The sequence below is a fragment of the Ceratotherium simum genome, chromosome 5 (genome assembly GCF_057802395.1).
Source record: "Ceratotherium simum simum isolate JZ-2026a chromosome 5, ASM5780239v1, whole genome shotgun sequence".
NCBI classification, from domain to species: Eukaryota; Metazoa; Chordata; class Mammalia; order Perissodactyla; family Rhinocerotidae; genus Ceratotherium; species Ceratotherium simum.
In genome coordinates this window covers 65,634,360-65,653,591 of record NC_141904.1, presented here as the reverse complement: position 1 = coordinate 65,653,591, position 19,232 = coordinate 65,634,360, and the positions used below count along the sequence as shown (strand labels likewise).

The following is a 19,232-nucleotide window of genomic DNA, read 5'->3' as shown; positions in this document are numbered from 1 at the left end:
TTGTATCCTGCAACTATGTTGAAACTGTTGATTAGTTCTAATAGTTTTTCAGTGAATTCCTCAGGATTTTCTTTGTATATGATTATCATGTCATTTGTAAAAAGGTAGTTTTACTTCTTCCTTTCCGATCTGGATGCTTTTATTTTTCTTGCCTAATTCCCTATTAGGGAATATGTACTGCAGGCTAGAACCTCCAGTACAATGTTGAAAAGAAGTGGTGAGGGCAGAAATCCGCGTCTTTTTCCTGATTTTAGGGGGAAAACATTCAGTCTCTCACTGTTAAGTATGATGTTAGCTGTGGGTTTTTTCATAGATGACCTTTATCAAGTTGAGAAGTTTCCGTTCTAATTTGCTGAATGTTTTTATCCTGAAAGGGTGTTGGATTTCATCAAATGCTTTCTCTGTATCTGTTAGGTGATCATGTGGGGTTTTTTCCTTTATTTTATTGATATGGTATAATATACTGATTTTGGGATGTTAAACCAACCTGGCATTCCTGGGATAAATCCAACTTGCTCATGCTGTATATTCCTTTTTATATGTTGTGGGATTCAGTTTGCTAGTATATTTGTTGAGGATTTTTGCATCTATACTTATAGAGGTCTGTAGTTTTCTTTTTTTGTAATGTTTTTTGGTTTGTTATCAGGTAACACTTGCCTCATAGAATGGAGTTGGGAAATGTTCCCCCATCTATTCTTTTGGAAAAGTTTGTGAAGAATTAGTGATAATGCTTCTTTAAATGTTTGGTAGAATTCACCTGTGGTGGCCATTTAGGCCTAGGCTTTTTTGGGGGGAAGTTTTTAAGTTATTAATTCAGTCTCTTTACTTGTTGCATCTATTCAGATTGTCTATTTCTTCTTGAGTCAGTTTTGGTAGTTTGTTTTTCTCAGAATTTGTGCATTTCAGACAGGTTATATAATATGTGGGCATACAGTTATTCATAGTGTTCCCTTGTATTCCTGTTTATTGCTGTAAAGTTGGTAGTAATGTCTCTTCTTTCATTCCACATTTTAGTATTTTGAGTCTTCTTCTCTCTGCTTCTGTCCCCCTGCCCAAGTCTTAACTACAGGTTTTTCAATTTTGTTGATATTTTCCAAGAACCAACATTTGTTTTTATTGATTTTTGCTATTTTTCTATTTTCTTTCATTTATTTTTGCTGTAATCTTTATTATTTCCTTCCTGCTGTTTGCTTTGGGTATAGCTTGTTCTTCTAATTTCTTGAAGAGGAAGGTGGGATTATTAATTTGAGATCTTCTTTAATAATGACCTATAGGCATTTATGGCTATAAATCTCTCTATAAGCACTGTTTTAGCTGCAGCTTTTAGGTTTAAGTACATTGTGTTTTCATTTTCATTCATCTCAAAGTATTTTCTAATTTTCTGTGTAATTTCTTTTTTGACTTATAGAAGTGCAGTATTTAATTTCCACGAATTAGTTTCCCAGTATTCCTTTTGCTGTTGGTTTCCAGCATCATTCCATTGTCACTGAACATACTTTGTTTGACTTCTGTCCTTTTTAAATTTGAGATTTGTTTTGTGGCCTAACATATGGTCTATCCTGAGAATGATCCATGTGTGCTTCAAAAGAATGTTTATTCTGTTGTTGTTGGGGGGAATGTTCCATACATATGTGTTAGGTCTGTTTGGTTTATAGTATTGTTCAAGTCTTCTGATTCCTTGTTGATCTTCTGCTTAGCTGTTCTATCCATTATTGAAAGTGGAGTACTGAATGCTACAAATGATTATTATTGCATTTTCTATTTCTCCCTTTAAGTCTGTCAGTTTTTGCTTCTTGCTTTGTGGAGCTCTGTTAAGTGCATACATGTTTATAATTTTTATGTCTTCCTGATGGATTGACTGTTTAACATTATAAAATGTTATTCTTTATCTTTAGTAGCAACTTCTGTCTTAAAGTCTATTTTGTCTGATATTAGTAGAGACTTAATACTGTTGGTGACTGCCTATTTGTGACTTTGAATCTAAAGTGTGTCTCTTGTCTCAGACAGCATATAGCTGAGTCATGGTTTTTTATCCATTGTGGTAATCCTTGCCTTTTGATTGGAGTGTTTAATTCATTTATGTTTAATGTAATTACTGATATCCTATGTTTTATCTTTGTTCCTGTATTTCTCCATTACTGACTAGTTTTATATTAAATCGATATCTTCTAGTATAGCATTTTAATTCCCTTGTTTCTTTTACTATTTTTTGTAGTTATTTTCTTAGTGGTTGCCATGGGGATTATAATTAACATCTTAAAACAATCTAGTTCAGATTAATAATGAAATTAACTTCAATAGTATGCAAAATTTTGCTTTTGTTAAGTTCTGTTCTCTCTTTTGTGTTATTATTGCCATACAAATTACGTCTTTATACATCATAAGCCTATCAACACAGTTTTGTAATTATTGCTTTATGTAGTTGCCTTTTAAATCAAATAGTAGGAGAAGAGAATTACAAACAAAAATATATTTATACTGTTTACATACTTACCTATGTAGTTACCTTTAATGGTATTTTTTATTTCTTTGCGTGGATTTGAGTTATGATGTCCTTTTTTGTAGCCTGAAGGATTCCCTTTACTATTTCTTGTAAAGCAAGTCTAGTAGCAATTAATTGCCTCAGGTTTTTTGTTTTTAAATCTGAGAATGTTTTAACTTCTCCTTCATTTTTTTTTTTTCTGTGAGGAAGATCAGCCCTGAGCTAACATCCATGCTAATCCTCCTCCTTTTTTTTCCCCCAAAGCCCCCCAGTAGATAGTTGTACGTCATAGTTGCACATCCTTCTAGTTGCTGTATGTGGGACAGGGCCTCAGCGTGGCCAGAGAAGCGGTGCGTCGGTGCGCGCCCGGGATCTGAACCCAGGCTGCCAGTAGCAGAGCGCGCGCACTTAACCGCCAAGCTATGGGGCTGGCCCCTCTCCTTCATTTTTGAAAGGATAGTTTTTGCGGGGTATAGAATTCTTAGTTGACAGTCTCTTTCTTTCAGTACTTTGAATATGTCTTCCTACTGCCTTCTGACCTCCATGGTTTCTGATGAAAAAACAGCTGTTACTGTTATTGAGATACCTTGTATGTGATGAGTTGCTGCTCTCTTGCTGCTTTCAAGATTCATTGACTTTGGCTTCTTTGACAGCTTGGCTATGATGCACCTAGGTGTGACTCTTTTGAGTTTATTCTGTTTGGAGTTCGTTGAGCTTCTTGGATTTGTAGATGCATCTTTTTCACCAAATTTGGGGAGTTTGGGGTCATTATTTCTTCAAATGCTCTTTCTGTTCCTTTTTCTTATCCTTCTTGGACTCCCATTATTTGCATGTTGTTATGCTTGATGTTACCCCATGGGTCTCTATGGCTCTGTTCATTTTTCTTCATTTTTTTTTCTTTATGTTTCTTAGACTGGATAATATCAATTGACCTGTTTCAAGTTTACTAACTCTTTCTTCTGGCAGCTCAGTTTAGCTATTGAGCCCCTCTAGTAAATTTTCATTTCAGTTATTATACTTTTAAACTTCAAAATTTATGTGTGGTTCATTTTTACAATTTCTGTCTCCTTATTGGTATTATTTGGTAAGAAAGTATTCACATACTTTCCTTTAATTTTCTCAAACATGGTTTCCTTTAGTTCTTTGAACATATTTATCAGGCCAATTTAAAGTGTTTAGTAATAGTAAGTCCAAGATCTGGGCTTCCTCAAGGACAGTTTCTATTGGGTGCTTTTTTCCTTTTTCTTTGCATGTTTTGTAGCTTTTGTTGAAAACTGAACATTTAAAATAAAATAATATGGCTACTCTAGAAATCAGATTCTCCCTCTGTCTTACCCCAGGGTTTGTTGTTCTATTTGTTCAGTTTGTTTGTTTAGTGACTTCCCTGGACAAAGTTGTTAAGTCTGTTCTATGCAACCACTGAACTCCCTCCCTGGTTAGCTTAGTGGTTAGCTAATGACTGGACAGAGAGGCCCTAAATCACTTCAACCAGTAAGTCTCCCATCCTTTGCCCAGTGTCTCTGTTGTGTGTTTGGGGCGTGCCATCACTTCCTGTTTGCACTGATCCTCCATCTGAGTGGGTCACAAGTATGAAATTAGGACCCTCTCAGGTCTTTCCTGGTACGCACATGCCCTGCACATGCATGTGGGCCTTCTAGATCCTCAGGAGTATACTGGACCTTTTCAAAGCCCCCTTTTGACATTTCATTCACCTGATTTTTCTTTTTAGTTTTTTGGTCAGCCTTTTGTTGGCCCCAACTGATATTACTATCTCAGCAGTGGCTGCTGATTGTTTTCAAACACCCTGGGGAGAGGGCTTCCCTTGCTGAGCAAACTATCAGGTCAAATAAATGCAAGCCCTAAGGATGGGGCTTTTGGGGGAGCTCCAAAGCCATTTTGCCCCCTCAGTGGTTGCTAGGCTGTTGGGTTTCAAGGATACCTTAGGGCTGGGAGGAGAGAGAGAGATGGGACTTAGGGTAAGTTAAAATGCCACAAAGCTCACTTTTCTTCCTGAGATTCAGGTATTTTCTTGAATCAACACTCCATGGGTTGTGGTAGCCTTTGGTTATTTTCCAGAATTCTGAAAAAGTTGATTAGGACCATTTTTGCTAGTGTTTTCATTGCTTTACTGGAGGAGCAGATTTTCAGAAGTCCTTATTCTGACATTCCAGAAGTGCTACACACCCCACTTCTTTTGAAGTCAAGTTGTGGGTAAGGTCTGGGCAGTCATGACTGGTGCTTCCTGACTTTTTAAGTGTGTTTTGTGTTAAAGTAAGCAAGTAAAGCCCATTGTAGTATTCTCATGGAAACTGCTGGGTACTGGTGGATTTCTCTGTAATTAAGGAGTGTAATCAGAGGTGTGATCAGTGCTCATGGACTTACAATTGGATAAGGCCAGATATCCATGGTATCATATGGATATCATCTGGTAAGGCCAGATATCCCCTTACAGTATTTGGTGGAGCTGAGGATGCACAGGGACCCTGAAAGATCTGGTCCCTGCTCAGTGTCTGACTCGATTTCTTGTTAGCTTGAACAGCAGCTGGTCCCTGTCCTAAAAGCCTGGGTGACTTACATTTGGCTCTCTTCTCCCCAGATGACTTACCAAAGCCACAGATCATCACCCAGCCAGAGACAACCATAGCTGTGGTGGGCAAGGACATCCGGTTCACGTGCTCAGCTGCCAGCAGCAGCAGCTCCCCTATGACCTTTGCCTGGAAGAAGGACAACGAGGTCCTGGCCAACGCTGACATGGAGAACTTCGCCCACGTCCGTGCACAGGACGGGGAGGTGATGGAGTACACCACTATCCTGCACCTCCGCCATGTCACTTTCGGGCACGAGGGCCGCTACCAATGTGTCATCACCAACCACTTTGGCTCCACCTACTCGCACAAGGCCAGGCTCACTGTGAATGGTATGGAAGTGCTATCTGTTTATTCTGGTGTAAGATTCTTATGAAGCCACACTCATGATCATTCTCAGTTATCTGTGTAGACTAATCATAGTTATCTATGATTGAGACGGGAGACACTCAAGCTTCATTGGGACCTTATTATATCTTCCACTGCCTAGGTTGGCCCCAGAGCAAGTTTTGTAGATGGAAGGGTTCTTCTCGGTGGATTCTTTGTTTTTGGTGATTTTTTTAATCTGCTTATTATGTTAACTGAAATTGTGGGCCCAAGCCTTGTATTTTTATCCATTTATTATCTTCCATAAACCAAGATGCCTGGTATCCAGATTCCAAGCATATCTTGATCCTAGAGGAAGCTGCTGCCCTCTGAGTAGATGGCACAGCCTTGGGGCCAGGTCAGTCAGCGATGGGGCAGCCAGGCGCCTGCCTCTCTGAGGCTGTGGAGTGCAAGGCTGGTGTGAGTGCTGCCCTGATAGCAGAATGGTCCTGGGGATGTTTGACAGGATCTTTTACTCAGTAACAAGCTTGAGAGCCTTTTGAGGTGGCTTTCTTCAGGCCTTCTATTTGTTGTAGTGAGTTTAGAAGGAGAGAGGTAAATAGCTTGAGTAGTTAACCACCCCACCCCAGTAACCTAACAAGATTTTTCTGATTATTAAACTTCAAATTAAGAAGTGCTGGAAAAGCTGTGCTCTTTAAGCCCCTGCAGACCACAGAAAAACACGTTTTTACTACACTTTGGCTGGTTTTCTTGGCTTATTCTGAAGGAGTCCTCACTGTTTCTCACAAACTCAGTGAACTGTTAGATTCTTCATCAAAGTAACCTTGATGGGAATTTTAATGATGCCTGACACGTGGCTGAATGCTTACCACTGTATTACCAATATTCCCTGGAATATTCAGGATTAAAGAAGCTAGGTGAATGCTTTCAGCTTGTGTGTGTACAGTAATGTGACCCCCATGCCACCTCTCCAAAACAGGTTTCTTCACGAGGGAAGAGCCATCCCATTGCTTTCCCCAGGGTGGAGGAATGTCGTCCTTCCCTCTGTAACTGCATCTTGCTGGAGCAGATATTTTTGTTTCCCATGCTCTACCTGGTGGTTAATTAAGGCAGGCAAGCACCAGGCCCTACCATTTATGGGGTATCCCTGTATAGACTGATTACCATATGAGGGCTAGTAGGGGAAATGTTTCATAAAACCCTTTTATTTGAGAGGGTTATAGCCAGCCCTGGGTTGCAGAACAAGAGAGACTGATGGAAATGTTCCACCTGTGGCAAGGAGAAGCTCGGTGCCCCTCGGAAGCCTACTGCTCCTGATTCAAAGGTGGCAGTAGTGGTTCTAGGCAGACATTGGCAAGAAGGGTGATGGGGTGGTGAACTGACAGCTAGACATGGTGGGGGAGGTCTGTTGGTCAGAGGATTTCCCTAGCCTTTGAATCTAGCTTTGCAAAAACTCGACGTCACGTGTATATATTTTGCAGTGTTACCATCGTTCACCAAAATGCCCCACGACATTGCCATCCGAACTGGCACCATGGCCCGCCTTGAATGTGCTGCCACCGGCCACCCTAACCCCCAGATCGCCTGGCAGAAGGATGGAGGCACAGATTTCCCTGCTGCTCGTGAGCGACGCATGCATGTCATGCCAGATGACGATGTATTTTTCATCACTGATGTGAAAATAGATGACATGGGGGTTTATAGCTGTACTGCCCAGAACTTGGCCGGCTCCATTTCAGCTAACGCCACCCTGACTGTCCTAGGTTCGACTATTGATACACTGAGTATATATACGTGTATGTGTGTGTGTGTGTTATGTATGATATTACGTAATATCATACTTACCTAGAGGCTATTCTGTGGATCCTAGGGTGGGTGAGTGTGATGAGCTATTTCTACTTTGTTTACAATTTTGGGCTGCTTTCTAAGATTTTCTTGAACAAGTGGTTCCATCTCTTTAAAAAAAACAAAAGCCAGTGAATTAAAAGTATCTTCAAAGGCATAAAACACTTCTTTAGGCATAAAACACTCAAGATAAGAACTGCCCTCTGATTTGGGCAGGACACGTATGGTCTTGGTGAAGAATGGAGACATAGGCCCATCACAGGATACTTGGGGAACAGTAGGGGCTTCTGTGGCCAGAGGTTAGTTCCTTCTCCTTGTTGAAGCCACCCCCTAGAATGGTAATGATTTAGTTATTGTGTTAGGTCTTCTGAAAAGCTTGCCGTTCTGATAAAAGATCCCATAAGGCATTTCATTGATGTGTTGGCTTGTCCTTTGTCCAGAAGACAAGGGAGATCCACAGCAACTGAGGCCCACAGAGTAACTGTAAGATCTCTATTGATTTCTTGTAGAAACCCCGTCCTTGGTGGTGCCCTTGGAAGACCGTGTGGTGTCTGTGGGAGAAACGGTGGCTCTCCAGTGCAAAGCGACCGGGAGCCCTCCACCCCGCATCACCTGGCTCAAGGGCGACCACCCTCTGAGTCTCACGGAGCGGCACCACTTCACCCCCGGCAACCAGCTGCTTGTTGTTCAGAACGTGGTGGCAGAGGACGCAGGCCGATACACTTGCGAGATGTCCAACGCCCTGGGCACAGAGCGAGCTCACAGCCAGCTGAGCATCTTGCCCACCCCTGGCTGCAGGAAAGACGGGACCACTGTGGGCATCTTCACCATCGCCGTGGTATGCAGTATTGTCCTGACGTCCCTGGTCTGGGTGTGCATCATCTACCAAACCAGGAAGAAGAGTGAGGAATACAGTGTCACTAACACAGGTTAGCCACTGTTGGTTGAGTTTATTTGCAGGAGAGGAGAAAAGCAGTGACATTTGTGAAGGAAACCAGGTCCAGAGGCTTTTTAAAGAATTTCATTATATTCAGAACTCTAGACTCTTTGGGAATATGGAGTCATTCTGGATACCTGAAGCTGTAGTCTCACTGGCAGCATTTTAACTTGTAGGAATTGACCGTTAAATGGGAATACTCTCAAATATAGGTACATTATGAACTCTGCAGTTTTCTGAGGCATCCTTGGCACACGCTTTGTGGCCACATGGTGGATTTGCTGCTGCAATGACCTGACAGTGCCATGCTTTGGTTAGTTCTGTCTCCCTTCCCATTATTGTTCTCTATCTTTTGTGGACTCAGGACTCAGACATCTGATTGCCACACTTTTTATACCTGGGTGTAAAGTAAGACTAAGCAGGTTCTGGGCTTCTCCAGCGCACAGACTCCACACAGTCTCTGCACGGTTGACAGCTGCTGTGTCTGGGCCTGACATGAACATATGTCTGCATTTCTTTTCACTACAAAGTATTGGGACCCCTGGTGTTTGACTGTCCTCTCTCCTTGCAGATGAAACCATCGTGCCACCGGATGTTCCAAGCTACCTTTCTTCTCAGGGGACCCTTTCTGACCGACAGGAAACTGTGGTCAGGACTGAGGGTGGCCATCAGGCCAATGGGCACATTGAGAGCAACGGTAAGGCCTCAATGCCTGATGCGACTGTGTCCCCATGAGCTGGAGGTGGCCTCCAGCCCTGTCCCAGGGCAGGTGCATGGCCTTACATCAAGGATGTTTTGGTAAAGTAGAAGGCTGCATGACTCAGGCCTTCAGTTGGGTGTTTCTGGACCTAGCCTGTGCAAGTTCTGTAGGGTTTTACAATCCCCATCCCCCACACTGTACTGGGCTTCCTGTCTCCTAGTCGGGAAAAGGTAGGATTGCCTAAAATAAGAGCTCCAGAGGACATGACAGGTTGTGAAACCAATCCATTCCTTGAATAGGGGAAGTGCCCAGGTCTGCTCTGTGTTCCAGTCTGTCATACTAGAAAGCTCTCCCAAGGGTGAGCTACTTCAGTGGGGGAGACTGAGTACTTGCTTGGGGCAAGTTTACCCTTACAAAGAACTGTTCCTTAAAATGCCTCCGAATGCTGAAACCCCTGCCTGTGGGCAAGGCAGTACTAGAAAATGTTCCTTGCTGGACCTCTTGGTTAGCCCAATAATCCACCATGGTAAAGGACATTTTCAAGAATGACTCTGTTCTAGTAGCTTTGCCCCTTCTCATAAGGCTTACTGTGAAAATGCTACACCCAGCATTTCTAACTGTATGAGAATCTATTGCAGGTATCTGTCCGAGAGATGGAAGCCTCTTTCCAGAGGTGGACGCTCATGGCATTACGTGCAGGCAGCCAAAGCTCTGCGTTGGATCTAATAAGGAGCCGTGGAAAGTGATGGAGAAAGCTGATGGGATCCCTGGTCCCCAGAAGATGGGTATGAGATGCTTTCATCAGGAGAAGCATTTTGTTCTTGAAATCAAAATTTGGGTTGACCTACTCATTAAATGAAAGAGGGAGACATATTATTGGTATAAGACTGTCTCAGAATTTGGTATTCAATCTATAAACAGGAAGCTCTGGCCTGGCTCTCTTTTAATTCCAGAATAGGGTGTCTCTTAAATAAACCTGTGGTGTGGTGAGCCTGAGCCTGAATTTTCTAGATGTATAAGCAACTTAAATAAAACCCAAACAAAAGTGCCTCTTCATCGGGCTATTCTGAGGCTAAATTTCTAATTGTTCAGAAGACTCTTGACGCTGCATGGTACCTCACTCATGTGGGATCGAATGGGATTTTTCTTCTGTGATCACAGTAGTATGGCTACATTCTCTGATTAAGAAATTAATCTGAAACGTCTACACAGGGAAGACCCATTCTTGATTAATGGCTTGGTGTTTGCCCAGTCCTTGTTCTGTGAACGTACCTGAAGGAGAGGGAAATTTTTACAGAGTTGATGTAAGCAAAGCTCTGGCCTTACAGCAGTGGCGTTAAGCAGCCTGTTCTTATTCGGGGATGGCAATGGTTCTAATCCGTCTCTGGCTCTATCCCGCAGAGCGCAGTGGCCTGGCTGTATGCAGTGACTGCAACACTGACACAGACAGTTACTCCAGGGAACAAGCCTTCTATTCTCAGCCTGTGTCCAGAGACAGTATGCAGCCTGGTACACTGGGCAGCCAGGAGCTCCCTCGGAATGACCAAGAACATTCTCCACATCATCTGAACAGTGGGACCGCTGATGGGTCTCACACCAACTGCAGGGGGGCCCTCTACCCCAGTAACCATGATAGAATGCTGACATCCTTGAAGAAAAAGCCAGTGGCACCTCCAGATGGGAAAGGTAACTTTTCACTGTCTTCTGAGGAATCACCAGCAGTGGGTGGGGGTGCAGGGAGCACATAACTAGCCAGGCTGGAGGGTCTCACGTGCCCTCTCCTTTCTCATAGGGGCCTCTTCTTGGACTTTATCAAGGTTGTGTGAGCCAGACTCCATAGACCTCCAGCCTTCCTCTACATTAACTCCAGGCAGTCCTGAGCTCACAGAAGCCTCCTCGGGCTTTCCTGACGTCCCCCGTGAGGGCCAGCACTTGCTTCTTTCCAACGGACACTTCCCCAAACCATGTGACTCCAGTCCTGAGTCCACACCACTGACAGGACAGCTCCCTGGGAAACGGAGTGTGCCACTGCTGTTTGCACCGAAAATCTAGGCTTTGTCTACCTCAGCTCTTGTGTCAATCTCTACAGGAAGGAGAGGTACGAGAGGCTGTGAGGAAGCTTGGGTTCAAGCGTCACTGATTTGTACATAGTTTTAACTTCCATGTGGAGTATCAGTAGTTTAAAGGACTTACAGCTGAAGCACAGAAATGCAAGAGGCTATTGCGTACAAAAGGCAGAAAAGTATTTGATACCATTGTACATAAGAGTTTTCAGAGATTGCATATATATATCTTTTACAGAGGCTATTTTAATCTTTAGTGCATGGTTAACAAAAAAAAATCATACAATTTTGACAATATTATTTTTCCTATCAGGTTGCTGTTTAATTTTGGACGGGGGGTATAGTTCTGGTGCCTTAATGCATGGATGGCATTTATAGACGATGAAAACCACATTTGTTGCCAGGAGTTTTTGGTGGGTGGGAAGGATGGAAAGTCCTTGGAGTTGTACTGCACTTCCTAGGACAGACCCCCTAGGATCTTTACAATCAGAGATGTCGTTCGCATTGGAAGTAACTTCACATCAGTATGGCTCATGTGTGGATGCTCTTGCGACGAACCTCCCTGTGGAGCCTAGAGGTGCAGATGTCATGTATCTTTGCAGTGAATGACTTGTTTCTCACAGGTTTAAGTTCTTTCTTTAACAAGCAGAATGCCAGTTGTTAATCCACCACAAGCAATTGGTCCGAACAACTAAGCACTGTCTTTCTTCCTTCTGTGATAAGAGCAAATGTGGTCATGTTGGTATCATTCGATTGTCATGTGAGGCTTTCTAATAAGATAGAGGCTGCTGGTGTTGGTACCTGTGGATTTTTCAATAGTGATGTTTTAGTTCTGCCCATATTATTATTACATTGGCCTTGGGGGAGAAAAAGGATTGAGTCCTTACTTTTCAGGGCTAGCTTATCTCTACTGAGGATCCAGAGCAGGCCTGTCCATGTCCTTCCCTCACAGAGGGACCCAGGCTTGGACTGTACAAGATTTAGCCCTTGACCTGGGTATATTTGCACTTTTGAGACCTGTAGCGAACCATCTTGTGAGTGCCAATGTGTATTTCAGGAAAAATTACATTGAAACATACAAGGTCCTTAAAAAATCTCAGAAAGCAAGTTCCTTTAGCCAAAAAGCTGAAGGTAAGTATTGACAAAATAGTCACCTATGTTAAATTTTACTGTCAGATGTCATCACTGTTCTGAAAGGTAAGCACATTTACAATTTTGTTCTCAACAGTTAACTGATTACTTCCACAAAATATGTGAATTTGCTGCTTCTGAGAGGCAATGTGAAAGAGGAAGTATTACTTTACTTTTATGTACAGTTATTTATTTATAGAAACTTTGGTACAATGTACATTGAAAAACATGTAAAATATTGAAGTGTCTAACAAATGGCATTGAAGTGTCTTTAATAAAGGTTCATTTATAAAATGTTCAGTGTGTGGCTGGGGTCATTCTTCTACCGACATTAACCAGCATTGCTTTGTCCCATTTAATTCCAGAGATTCGATTCCCTTACAAATGCAGTCATTCTGCCTTTAATTACCTTTTTCCCCCCCATAAAGGAAAAAAATCTTAGGCAAAGCAGAATTATATATACTGTTGCTTCAGGGAAGACATGACACCACTAGATTCCTGAGATTTTTCTCTGAATTTTTCTAACAAACACCTGGAACTTGTTTGTCAAGGTCTGACTGAAATGGTGACCGTCCCATTTCATCCCTTCTATTTGCACTGTTGAGCTTAAAACGCCGGGCAACAGACCTTACTGATTAGGAATAATTAGGAATGATGAAACAACACTTTTCTCCGTTTCAGACCAAAAGGAAGGGCCTGGGCTGGCTTTGGAAAAAGTGGAATAGGGCTCGGCTTCCTCAGAGGCCCCACTGTGCCCTCTTGCCCCGAGGCCAGCTGGGCCCACCTAGTCACTTGAGCTGCAACTGCTTGCTTGCTTTCACACACCACAAGGGCCGCTGGACACTTCTCTGTAAAATAATATAATACAATTGTGTGTGTTTTTATAGGTGAAATCTGAGGGTAATTAAGACCAGCAGCCTGGTTACCCAGCAAGAATGCTTGCTATGCACCTGTAGTTCATTCTCTTTAAACAACGCTATAAGCTTACACTATGGGAATTAACCCAGGGGAGAAACCCACATCCACAACTTTTTCCCTAAGTCTCCTTCCTTTACCCAGTCTAGCCCTTCTTTTTTAAAATTATAACCATCTCTGCCTCTGCCAAATCCACTATCAGGTGGCAGGAAATGAAAGATCACATACAGATCAAATGAAAGCGCTGCAGGGCCTGGACTCAGCGTTACCAAACTCATTTATTAAGGGGTTCATTTATTAAGGGGTTCTAGAGAAAACTGTTCCAAGTACTGCTGTGGACGTCATTTTCTCTGTTTGTTTCTTAACTTTCTGGCAGAGGCTGACAACGTCATTCCAGCAGCCTGTAGCATGGGAGACGCATTCTCAATGTCATAATCTTAGCAAAACTGGATTTCAGCACTGAGTTTTGCTGTTCAGATGGCCAAACAGCTGCTCACCGGAAGGGAGACAGTTCTCACAGCAGTACCCTTTCTTGACAGAAGTGGACGCGGGACCGTCTCTGAGTCATGGGCTCTCTTTGCCAAGTTCCAGCAGCAAGCTGTGAGTTTGGTCATACGTACCAAGAAAGATGAAACCTCCCAGACTGATTGCTGCCATTCGAGGGAAAACACCTGCAAACAATCTAGGGGGGAAAAAAAGCAGGAAGATTTTTAAAAATTGTGTGTAAAAAAGGTTAAATTCCAACGCCCACAGCTTGCTCAACTCAATACACCATGCTCATTAAACCCCACAGAGCACTTAAAATATGTGTGTTTTCCTTTTAGAATGGCACTAAATTACATTCCCAAGTAACTTGTTGAAGTTCAAGCCCAGCTGTTTGTTGGCTAACATGCCTAAATACCAAACAGCTTACTTGTGCGCACTTACAATGAAGTCAAGTAATTAGTCAGGAAGGAGTCACTCTGTCCCCACAACAGTTCTGTTTCAGACTTTCAGACCATTTTGTCCTTTAGAGATGATGAAATTGACCTTTTTATAAAGGAGTCAAAGGGCTGAATCCTAGGGAAGGCTGCAGGGCATGGCCTCCTGGACATCTAAGGTGGCCTCTGGGTGTTAGAGATTTTTGGACGACTCAGCTGCACTTTGTCCTTAGAGACCCACAAATGTGATGCCACGACGAGGAACCAAATCTCCATGGATTCCCTGTTTTTTTCTTTCCCCTCTAATGAAGGACAAGAAAGGTGAATGGACTCTGGCTGGGAAGGGAGCAGCACCTCCTCATGGGTTCAATCCCCAAGCACTACAGGAGGCCAGTCACCATCAAAACTGCAACTATGGAATAATCAAAGAAATGCAAAGTAAAGGAACAATGTTACTGCGGATGGAAATTGGGGATTCATATTTTAAAAACCCTCCCACAGCTATGCACAGGTAATTGTTCAAAGATGTTCATCATGGCACTGCTGATCACAGAAAAACTGCCGAGAATCCCCCTCTGGTTCCATAAATTCTGGTACAGTGTACCCACACGGGGGAGACTCTCAGCTGATAAGAATGACATAGTCCACAGGTACCAACACAGAACATACACAAAACAGGTTCTGAAAAAAGAGAGGTCCCAAAGCCATATGTGTAATACGATTGCATGTTTGACAGACATGGCAGCGATGTGTCCTAAATTTTCTCTGGAGGGTAGGATTACAGGAGACATTCTCTGCCTATACTTCTGTAATAACTGAACCTTTTTACCAAGAGTATTACTTTTGTAAGCAGAAAAACAACATTACAAAATCAGAACTAGTGGATTTACTAGTGAAAAGACTTCGGATCGGGTCTAGAGAAGAAAACCGAAAGTGGTCAGGTTATGCCAACAGTAGAGTATGTATCCTTTAGGGTATAGGAAAAGCCTCCATGACAAGCTAAATGGTGGCCCGCCAAGAAACTGGACAGGAAGGAAACGCCTGCAGCCTAATTCACAGCGCCCTGCCTGCTTCCTTTCTACGTAACTGTTGGGAGAGGTCAACTTGCCGCCTCTATGTACGTGGCACTCAGCACTTCTGCGGAAAACAGACTTCAGAGTAGTTTTAGGGGGCCCTTATTTTAGTTAGCTAACTAAGGATTTAAATCATTCAGTAAAATACTACACAAAATTAGAACCTCTTTTTCTTGTCTAGAAATAGCCATGAACATTCTATAGAAAACCAAAATACACTTGCAAGAAAAAAAGTTGTTCAACTCAGCATCATGCAGATTGTTTTTGCATGAGGTGGCTAGTGAGGACGGAAACTCATAAGTTACCGCTTTGAGGCCACTGTGTCCTTCTGGCCTAAAAAACAGATTAATCTCCCTGCCCCTGCCCTACAAAGGGAACGCTGCTGGAAGGGAGGTCAGCAGAAGCTGAGCTGTGGAAGACCACATTTGCCACAAAACTCTCCCTCCCCGACTGACTGATTTCTAAAGCCAGTGTCTTGTTCAGCTTTTGCTGCTAATGAGCTCAGCTGCTCCTGGCAAGAGGCAGATGGAAGCAGTTTATGGTTTCACTAGACGACAATTGAATCTATTAACATAATCACAACCTTAAAGGAGAGTAATTTGTACAGTGAGGGCCCCAACCAAACTCAGAGGCCAAGACTTTTGAGTAGAGCAGGGCTGTGTTCTAGTGACCACAGATCAAATGAGATAAACGTAAAGCATTTGGCATAGGGCTGGGGGCACAAAGGGGGTGCAGTGTGCACATGACAGCAGCAGTTACTACATACAGGGCACAGCCAAGAAAAACCAAGGCCAGGTGATTAACAGAAGGAAAGTAGGAAGGAGCAATGCAGGATAAGCAGGCTTCCCATCTGCTTTCTGAGTATTGGACTGAAGGAACGTGTGGTATTTTTATTTCAGAGAAACCAGTTTGCCCTACAGCATATATTCTAAATATGTGCCAGAACATGGTCTTCCTCTGTGTGAACCAACACAGAGAGACCCAAGTGTCCACTTTAATTTACCCTGAGAGGTCAGCACCATTCCACCGCAAGGTGGGGAGACTATCTGCTAGGCAAGTCGAATACTCAGGCAGCTGGGCAGGTGTGTTCGGGGGTGGCGAAAGGAGCCAGCAGGGCTCTGTGCATGGAAACTGGACAGAGGAAGGAGACTGAGGCACCTTCAGGGCTGAGGATGCCTAGGATCCACATTTGCAGGGAGTTTTATGTTTGCTTTTTGTTACACTTCTTTTGTCAAATTATTTGTCGTCTTTTATCACATTAACAGGAAGCTAATGAACACTGTCATTTCTAAAGTGACAAGCTAGGCTGCCTGGAATACTCTGCTAAGGACCACAGTGTGCATGCATACTAATGAGAGCCCAAGACTTAAGAAGCTCCCAGAAGATAAGCAAAAATCCAAATTACCTTTTCAGGGCGGACAGTGGGGACAGAAAGAGGCCCTTGGCATTTTTATGACACCCCCTCCTCTGCCTATAATTCTGGCACTGCCTAGTTATGTAACGTCAAGCACAGACCACAACTGGGACAGGGGAGATTTAGCTTCAATCACCTCCTCAAGGAAATTGCTTCACTACAAGCTTTCGGTGGCCACGGTTTTGCCAATGGTGCCATCCCCACGCATCACCACTTTCTCAAGAAAGGCTCATGGGCTCCAGCTCAACACCAACTCCACAGAGCTCAGGTCAAAAGCAGAGGTCTGACCAATAGCTGCCATAGAATCTAATGTGAACTATATGGAAACAAATAAGACAGTGAAATTCAGCAGTTTGACTTCATGATCTAAAAGGGCGATTGCACACAACATGTGTGTGTGGCACAGTCACTATTTGAAACACTAAGAATCTTTTACCTGCTACTAAATAAGCTCCTTTAGAGCTCATTTTTTTCTCACACCATTTCTTTGTTCGATGTGGAACTGGCTTCAAAAATCAATGTGCCTCAGCTATGAGCAACCAGATTCCTACTTCCTCACAATCTGTTAGCCATAAAGGGCTGACTCACGGCATGCAAGGCACCACCCTGCCCTTCCCACGCTCAATTCTTTCTTTCTGCTAAACCTAGTCCTTGTCTCAACATCCTTAGTCCTTTAAGCAACCAGCATCAATCCATAGAGTTGTCACATTCAACAAAACCATCCAACATTGCCTACTTTTCAAAGTTGGAAACTGAATAGACGATGGGGCTGTTCTCCTGCAAAAGCCTTTACCTAGAGCCTGACCGACCTGCTTCATGTCCCCCACACTATCAACGAGCTGAAATAAAGACCTGCTGCAGGGCCACCCCGTGGCTTAGTGGTTAAGTGCGCGCGCTCTGCTACTGGCGGCCCGGGTTCGGATCCCGGGCGCGCACCGATGCACTGCTTCTCCGACCATGCTGAGGCCACGTCCCACATACAGCAACTAGAAGGATGTGCAACTATGACATACAACTATCTACTGGGGCTTTGGGGGAGAAAAAGGAGGAGGACTGGCAATAGATGTTAGCTCAGAGCCAGTCTTGCTCAGCAAAAAGAGGAAGATGAGCACAGATGTTAGCTCAGGGCTGATCTTCCTCACACACACACAAACACACACAAAAAATAGATTTCCTTAGAAAAAAAAAAAAGTACCCCAAACCACAAATGCTTTCTTCTAACAACATTACCCTTGCTCACTTGCATTCCTGCACTACATAACTGGAAGCCTGTTTTATCAATGCTGTAGCCTAGAATCTGGCAGGTGCCACACACGTCACCTAACATTAAGATGGACTGGTTGGGGCCGGCCCAGTAGCGCAAGCGGTTAAGTGCGTGCACTCCGCTGTGGCGGCCGGGGGTTCGCTGGTTCGGATTCCGGGTGCGCACCGACGCACCACTTGTCAAGCCATGCTGTGGCGGCGTCCCATATAAAGTGGAGGAAGATGGGCACAGATGTTAGCCCAGGGCCAGTCTTCCTCAGCAAAAAGAGGAAGATTGGCAGATGTTAGCTCAGGGGCGATCTTCCTCAAAAAAAAAAAAAAAAAAGATGGACTGGCTAAGAATCACCTGGCTAGAATATTGCATCAACTTGATTGTGCAATATTATCTCACACAAGCAGCATCAAATAAAATGTTTTGTACAATATAAATAAAGAGACCCCATAAGCAGAAGAAAGGAAAGGTATTCTTCCAACATGAGGCTAAAAGAGGAAGAGGCAGTGGAGCATTCCCGTCCTGTCCTTACCCTGACAGCCCCTGTGTCTGCCAGACCCCGTGCAGGGCAGATAGGACATTCCCACTAGCCGTGCTGGAACCAGCCTGCAGGAAAAGACACAAAAGACAAAGCCATTATCTTATGAAACTCCCCAACTCTAGCTGGCTCTCAGATATCCTCAGATGCATGGCTCCCTCCTACCTTCATCTGGGACACAGTTTCAGATAGACTGGGGAGTTTCTCAGGAATCAGGACCATTCTCTAGCCCAGAAATCCATGCCACCCAAGAAAGTGTTTTTTCTAGGTTATTTCTCTTGTTATCAAACTATGAGCAGAGATCACCCAGATAAATCACATACCACTATTTAACAGGAAAAAGACTAAAAGCAGTATTAATTGATCCGAGAAGGATGGGGAATAATCAATATAAATTATGAAACTTACCTAGGTAGCCTGCTAATAAACACCTTAAAGAGTACTATGTTCAATTTAAAATATGACTGACATACTTAGGTTTGGCCCTATCAAATTCCACCCTTATTTGTTCCACTTTTCCACAAGGGTATGATGTTTTATTTTTTATTGTTTTGGTCCAGATATATTATATGTATGGCATTCCCTGAAGTCTTGGTCTAGTGTTTTTTAAAACAATTTTTCTTTTTAACAAAATTTTTTTACACAATTCTGACAACTGTCCTAATTCATCCAGTTTAGGCTAAGCATGACGTAAGTTCAGAGCCTCTAGCTCACTTCCTGCATGCCATGAAGCAACTCAACTCTCTGAGCCTCAGGTCTATCCCCAGAAAAAACAGATTATTTGAAAATAGTATTATCAGGCAGAGGCCCTACCGGCCCGACTTGCTTACACGATGTAGGTGAAAATGATTTTGAAAAGGTAAAATGCTATACAGACATTGGGCACAGTGATGACTGTGGCTTTTGTTTTGGTCAATGTCAGTTTCATTAGTGGTTCAATAGGCAGCATAAGACTGCAATTACAGGGAAGTGTTATACCACTTTTATTCACTTTATATACATGTAAGCCCTAGCGCTAATAGATAGATACGAGCATCTATTGTGTCT

General features: G+C 43.2%; 2 protein-coding genes across 5 annotated transcripts in view; one reads left to right on the top strand and one right to left on the bottom strand.

Annotated features, from left to right (window-relative positions):
• Nucleotides 1-12,368, top strand: part of LRIG1 (leucine rich repeats and immunoglobulin like domains 1) — a 114,278-nt gene extending 101,910 nt beyond the window's left edge. For all 3 annotated transcript variants that reach the window (XM_087431297.1, XM_004419996.3, XM_087431298.1), the window contains 7 exons: nt 5,079-5,399; nt 6,876-7,157; nt 7,749-8,168; nt 8,748-8,873; nt 9,515-9,661; nt 10,278-10,562; nt 10,669-12,368. In XM_087431297.1, coding sequence (XP_087287423.1) covers nt 5,079-5,399; nt 6,876-7,157; nt 7,749-8,168; nt 8,748-8,873; nt 9,515-9,661; nt 10,278-10,562; nt 10,669-10,928 — 1,841 coding nt within the window. In that variant the 3' untranslated portion in view covers nt 10,929-12,368. The remainder of the gene's footprint in view (nt 1-5,078; nt 5,400-6,875; nt 7,158-7,748; nt 8,169-8,747; nt 8,874-9,514; nt 9,662-10,277; nt 10,563-10,668) is intronic.
• Nucleotides 12,369-13,244: 876 nt separating this feature from the next.
• The window catches only part of SLC25A26 (solute carrier family 25 member 26), a 149,231-nt gene continuing 143,243 nt past the window's right edge, over nt 13,245-19,232 (bottom strand). For both annotated transcript variants that reach the window (XM_087431300.1, XM_004419900.3), the window contains 2 exons: nt 18,180-18,253; nt 13,245-13,667 (listed from right to left, as the gene is read on the bottom strand). In XM_087431300.1, the coding sequence (XP_087287426.1) occupies nt 13,550-13,667; nt 18,180-18,253 (192 nt within the window). In that variant the 3' untranslated portion in view covers nt 13,245-13,549. The remainder of the gene's footprint in view (nt 13,668-18,179; nt 18,254-19,232) is intronic.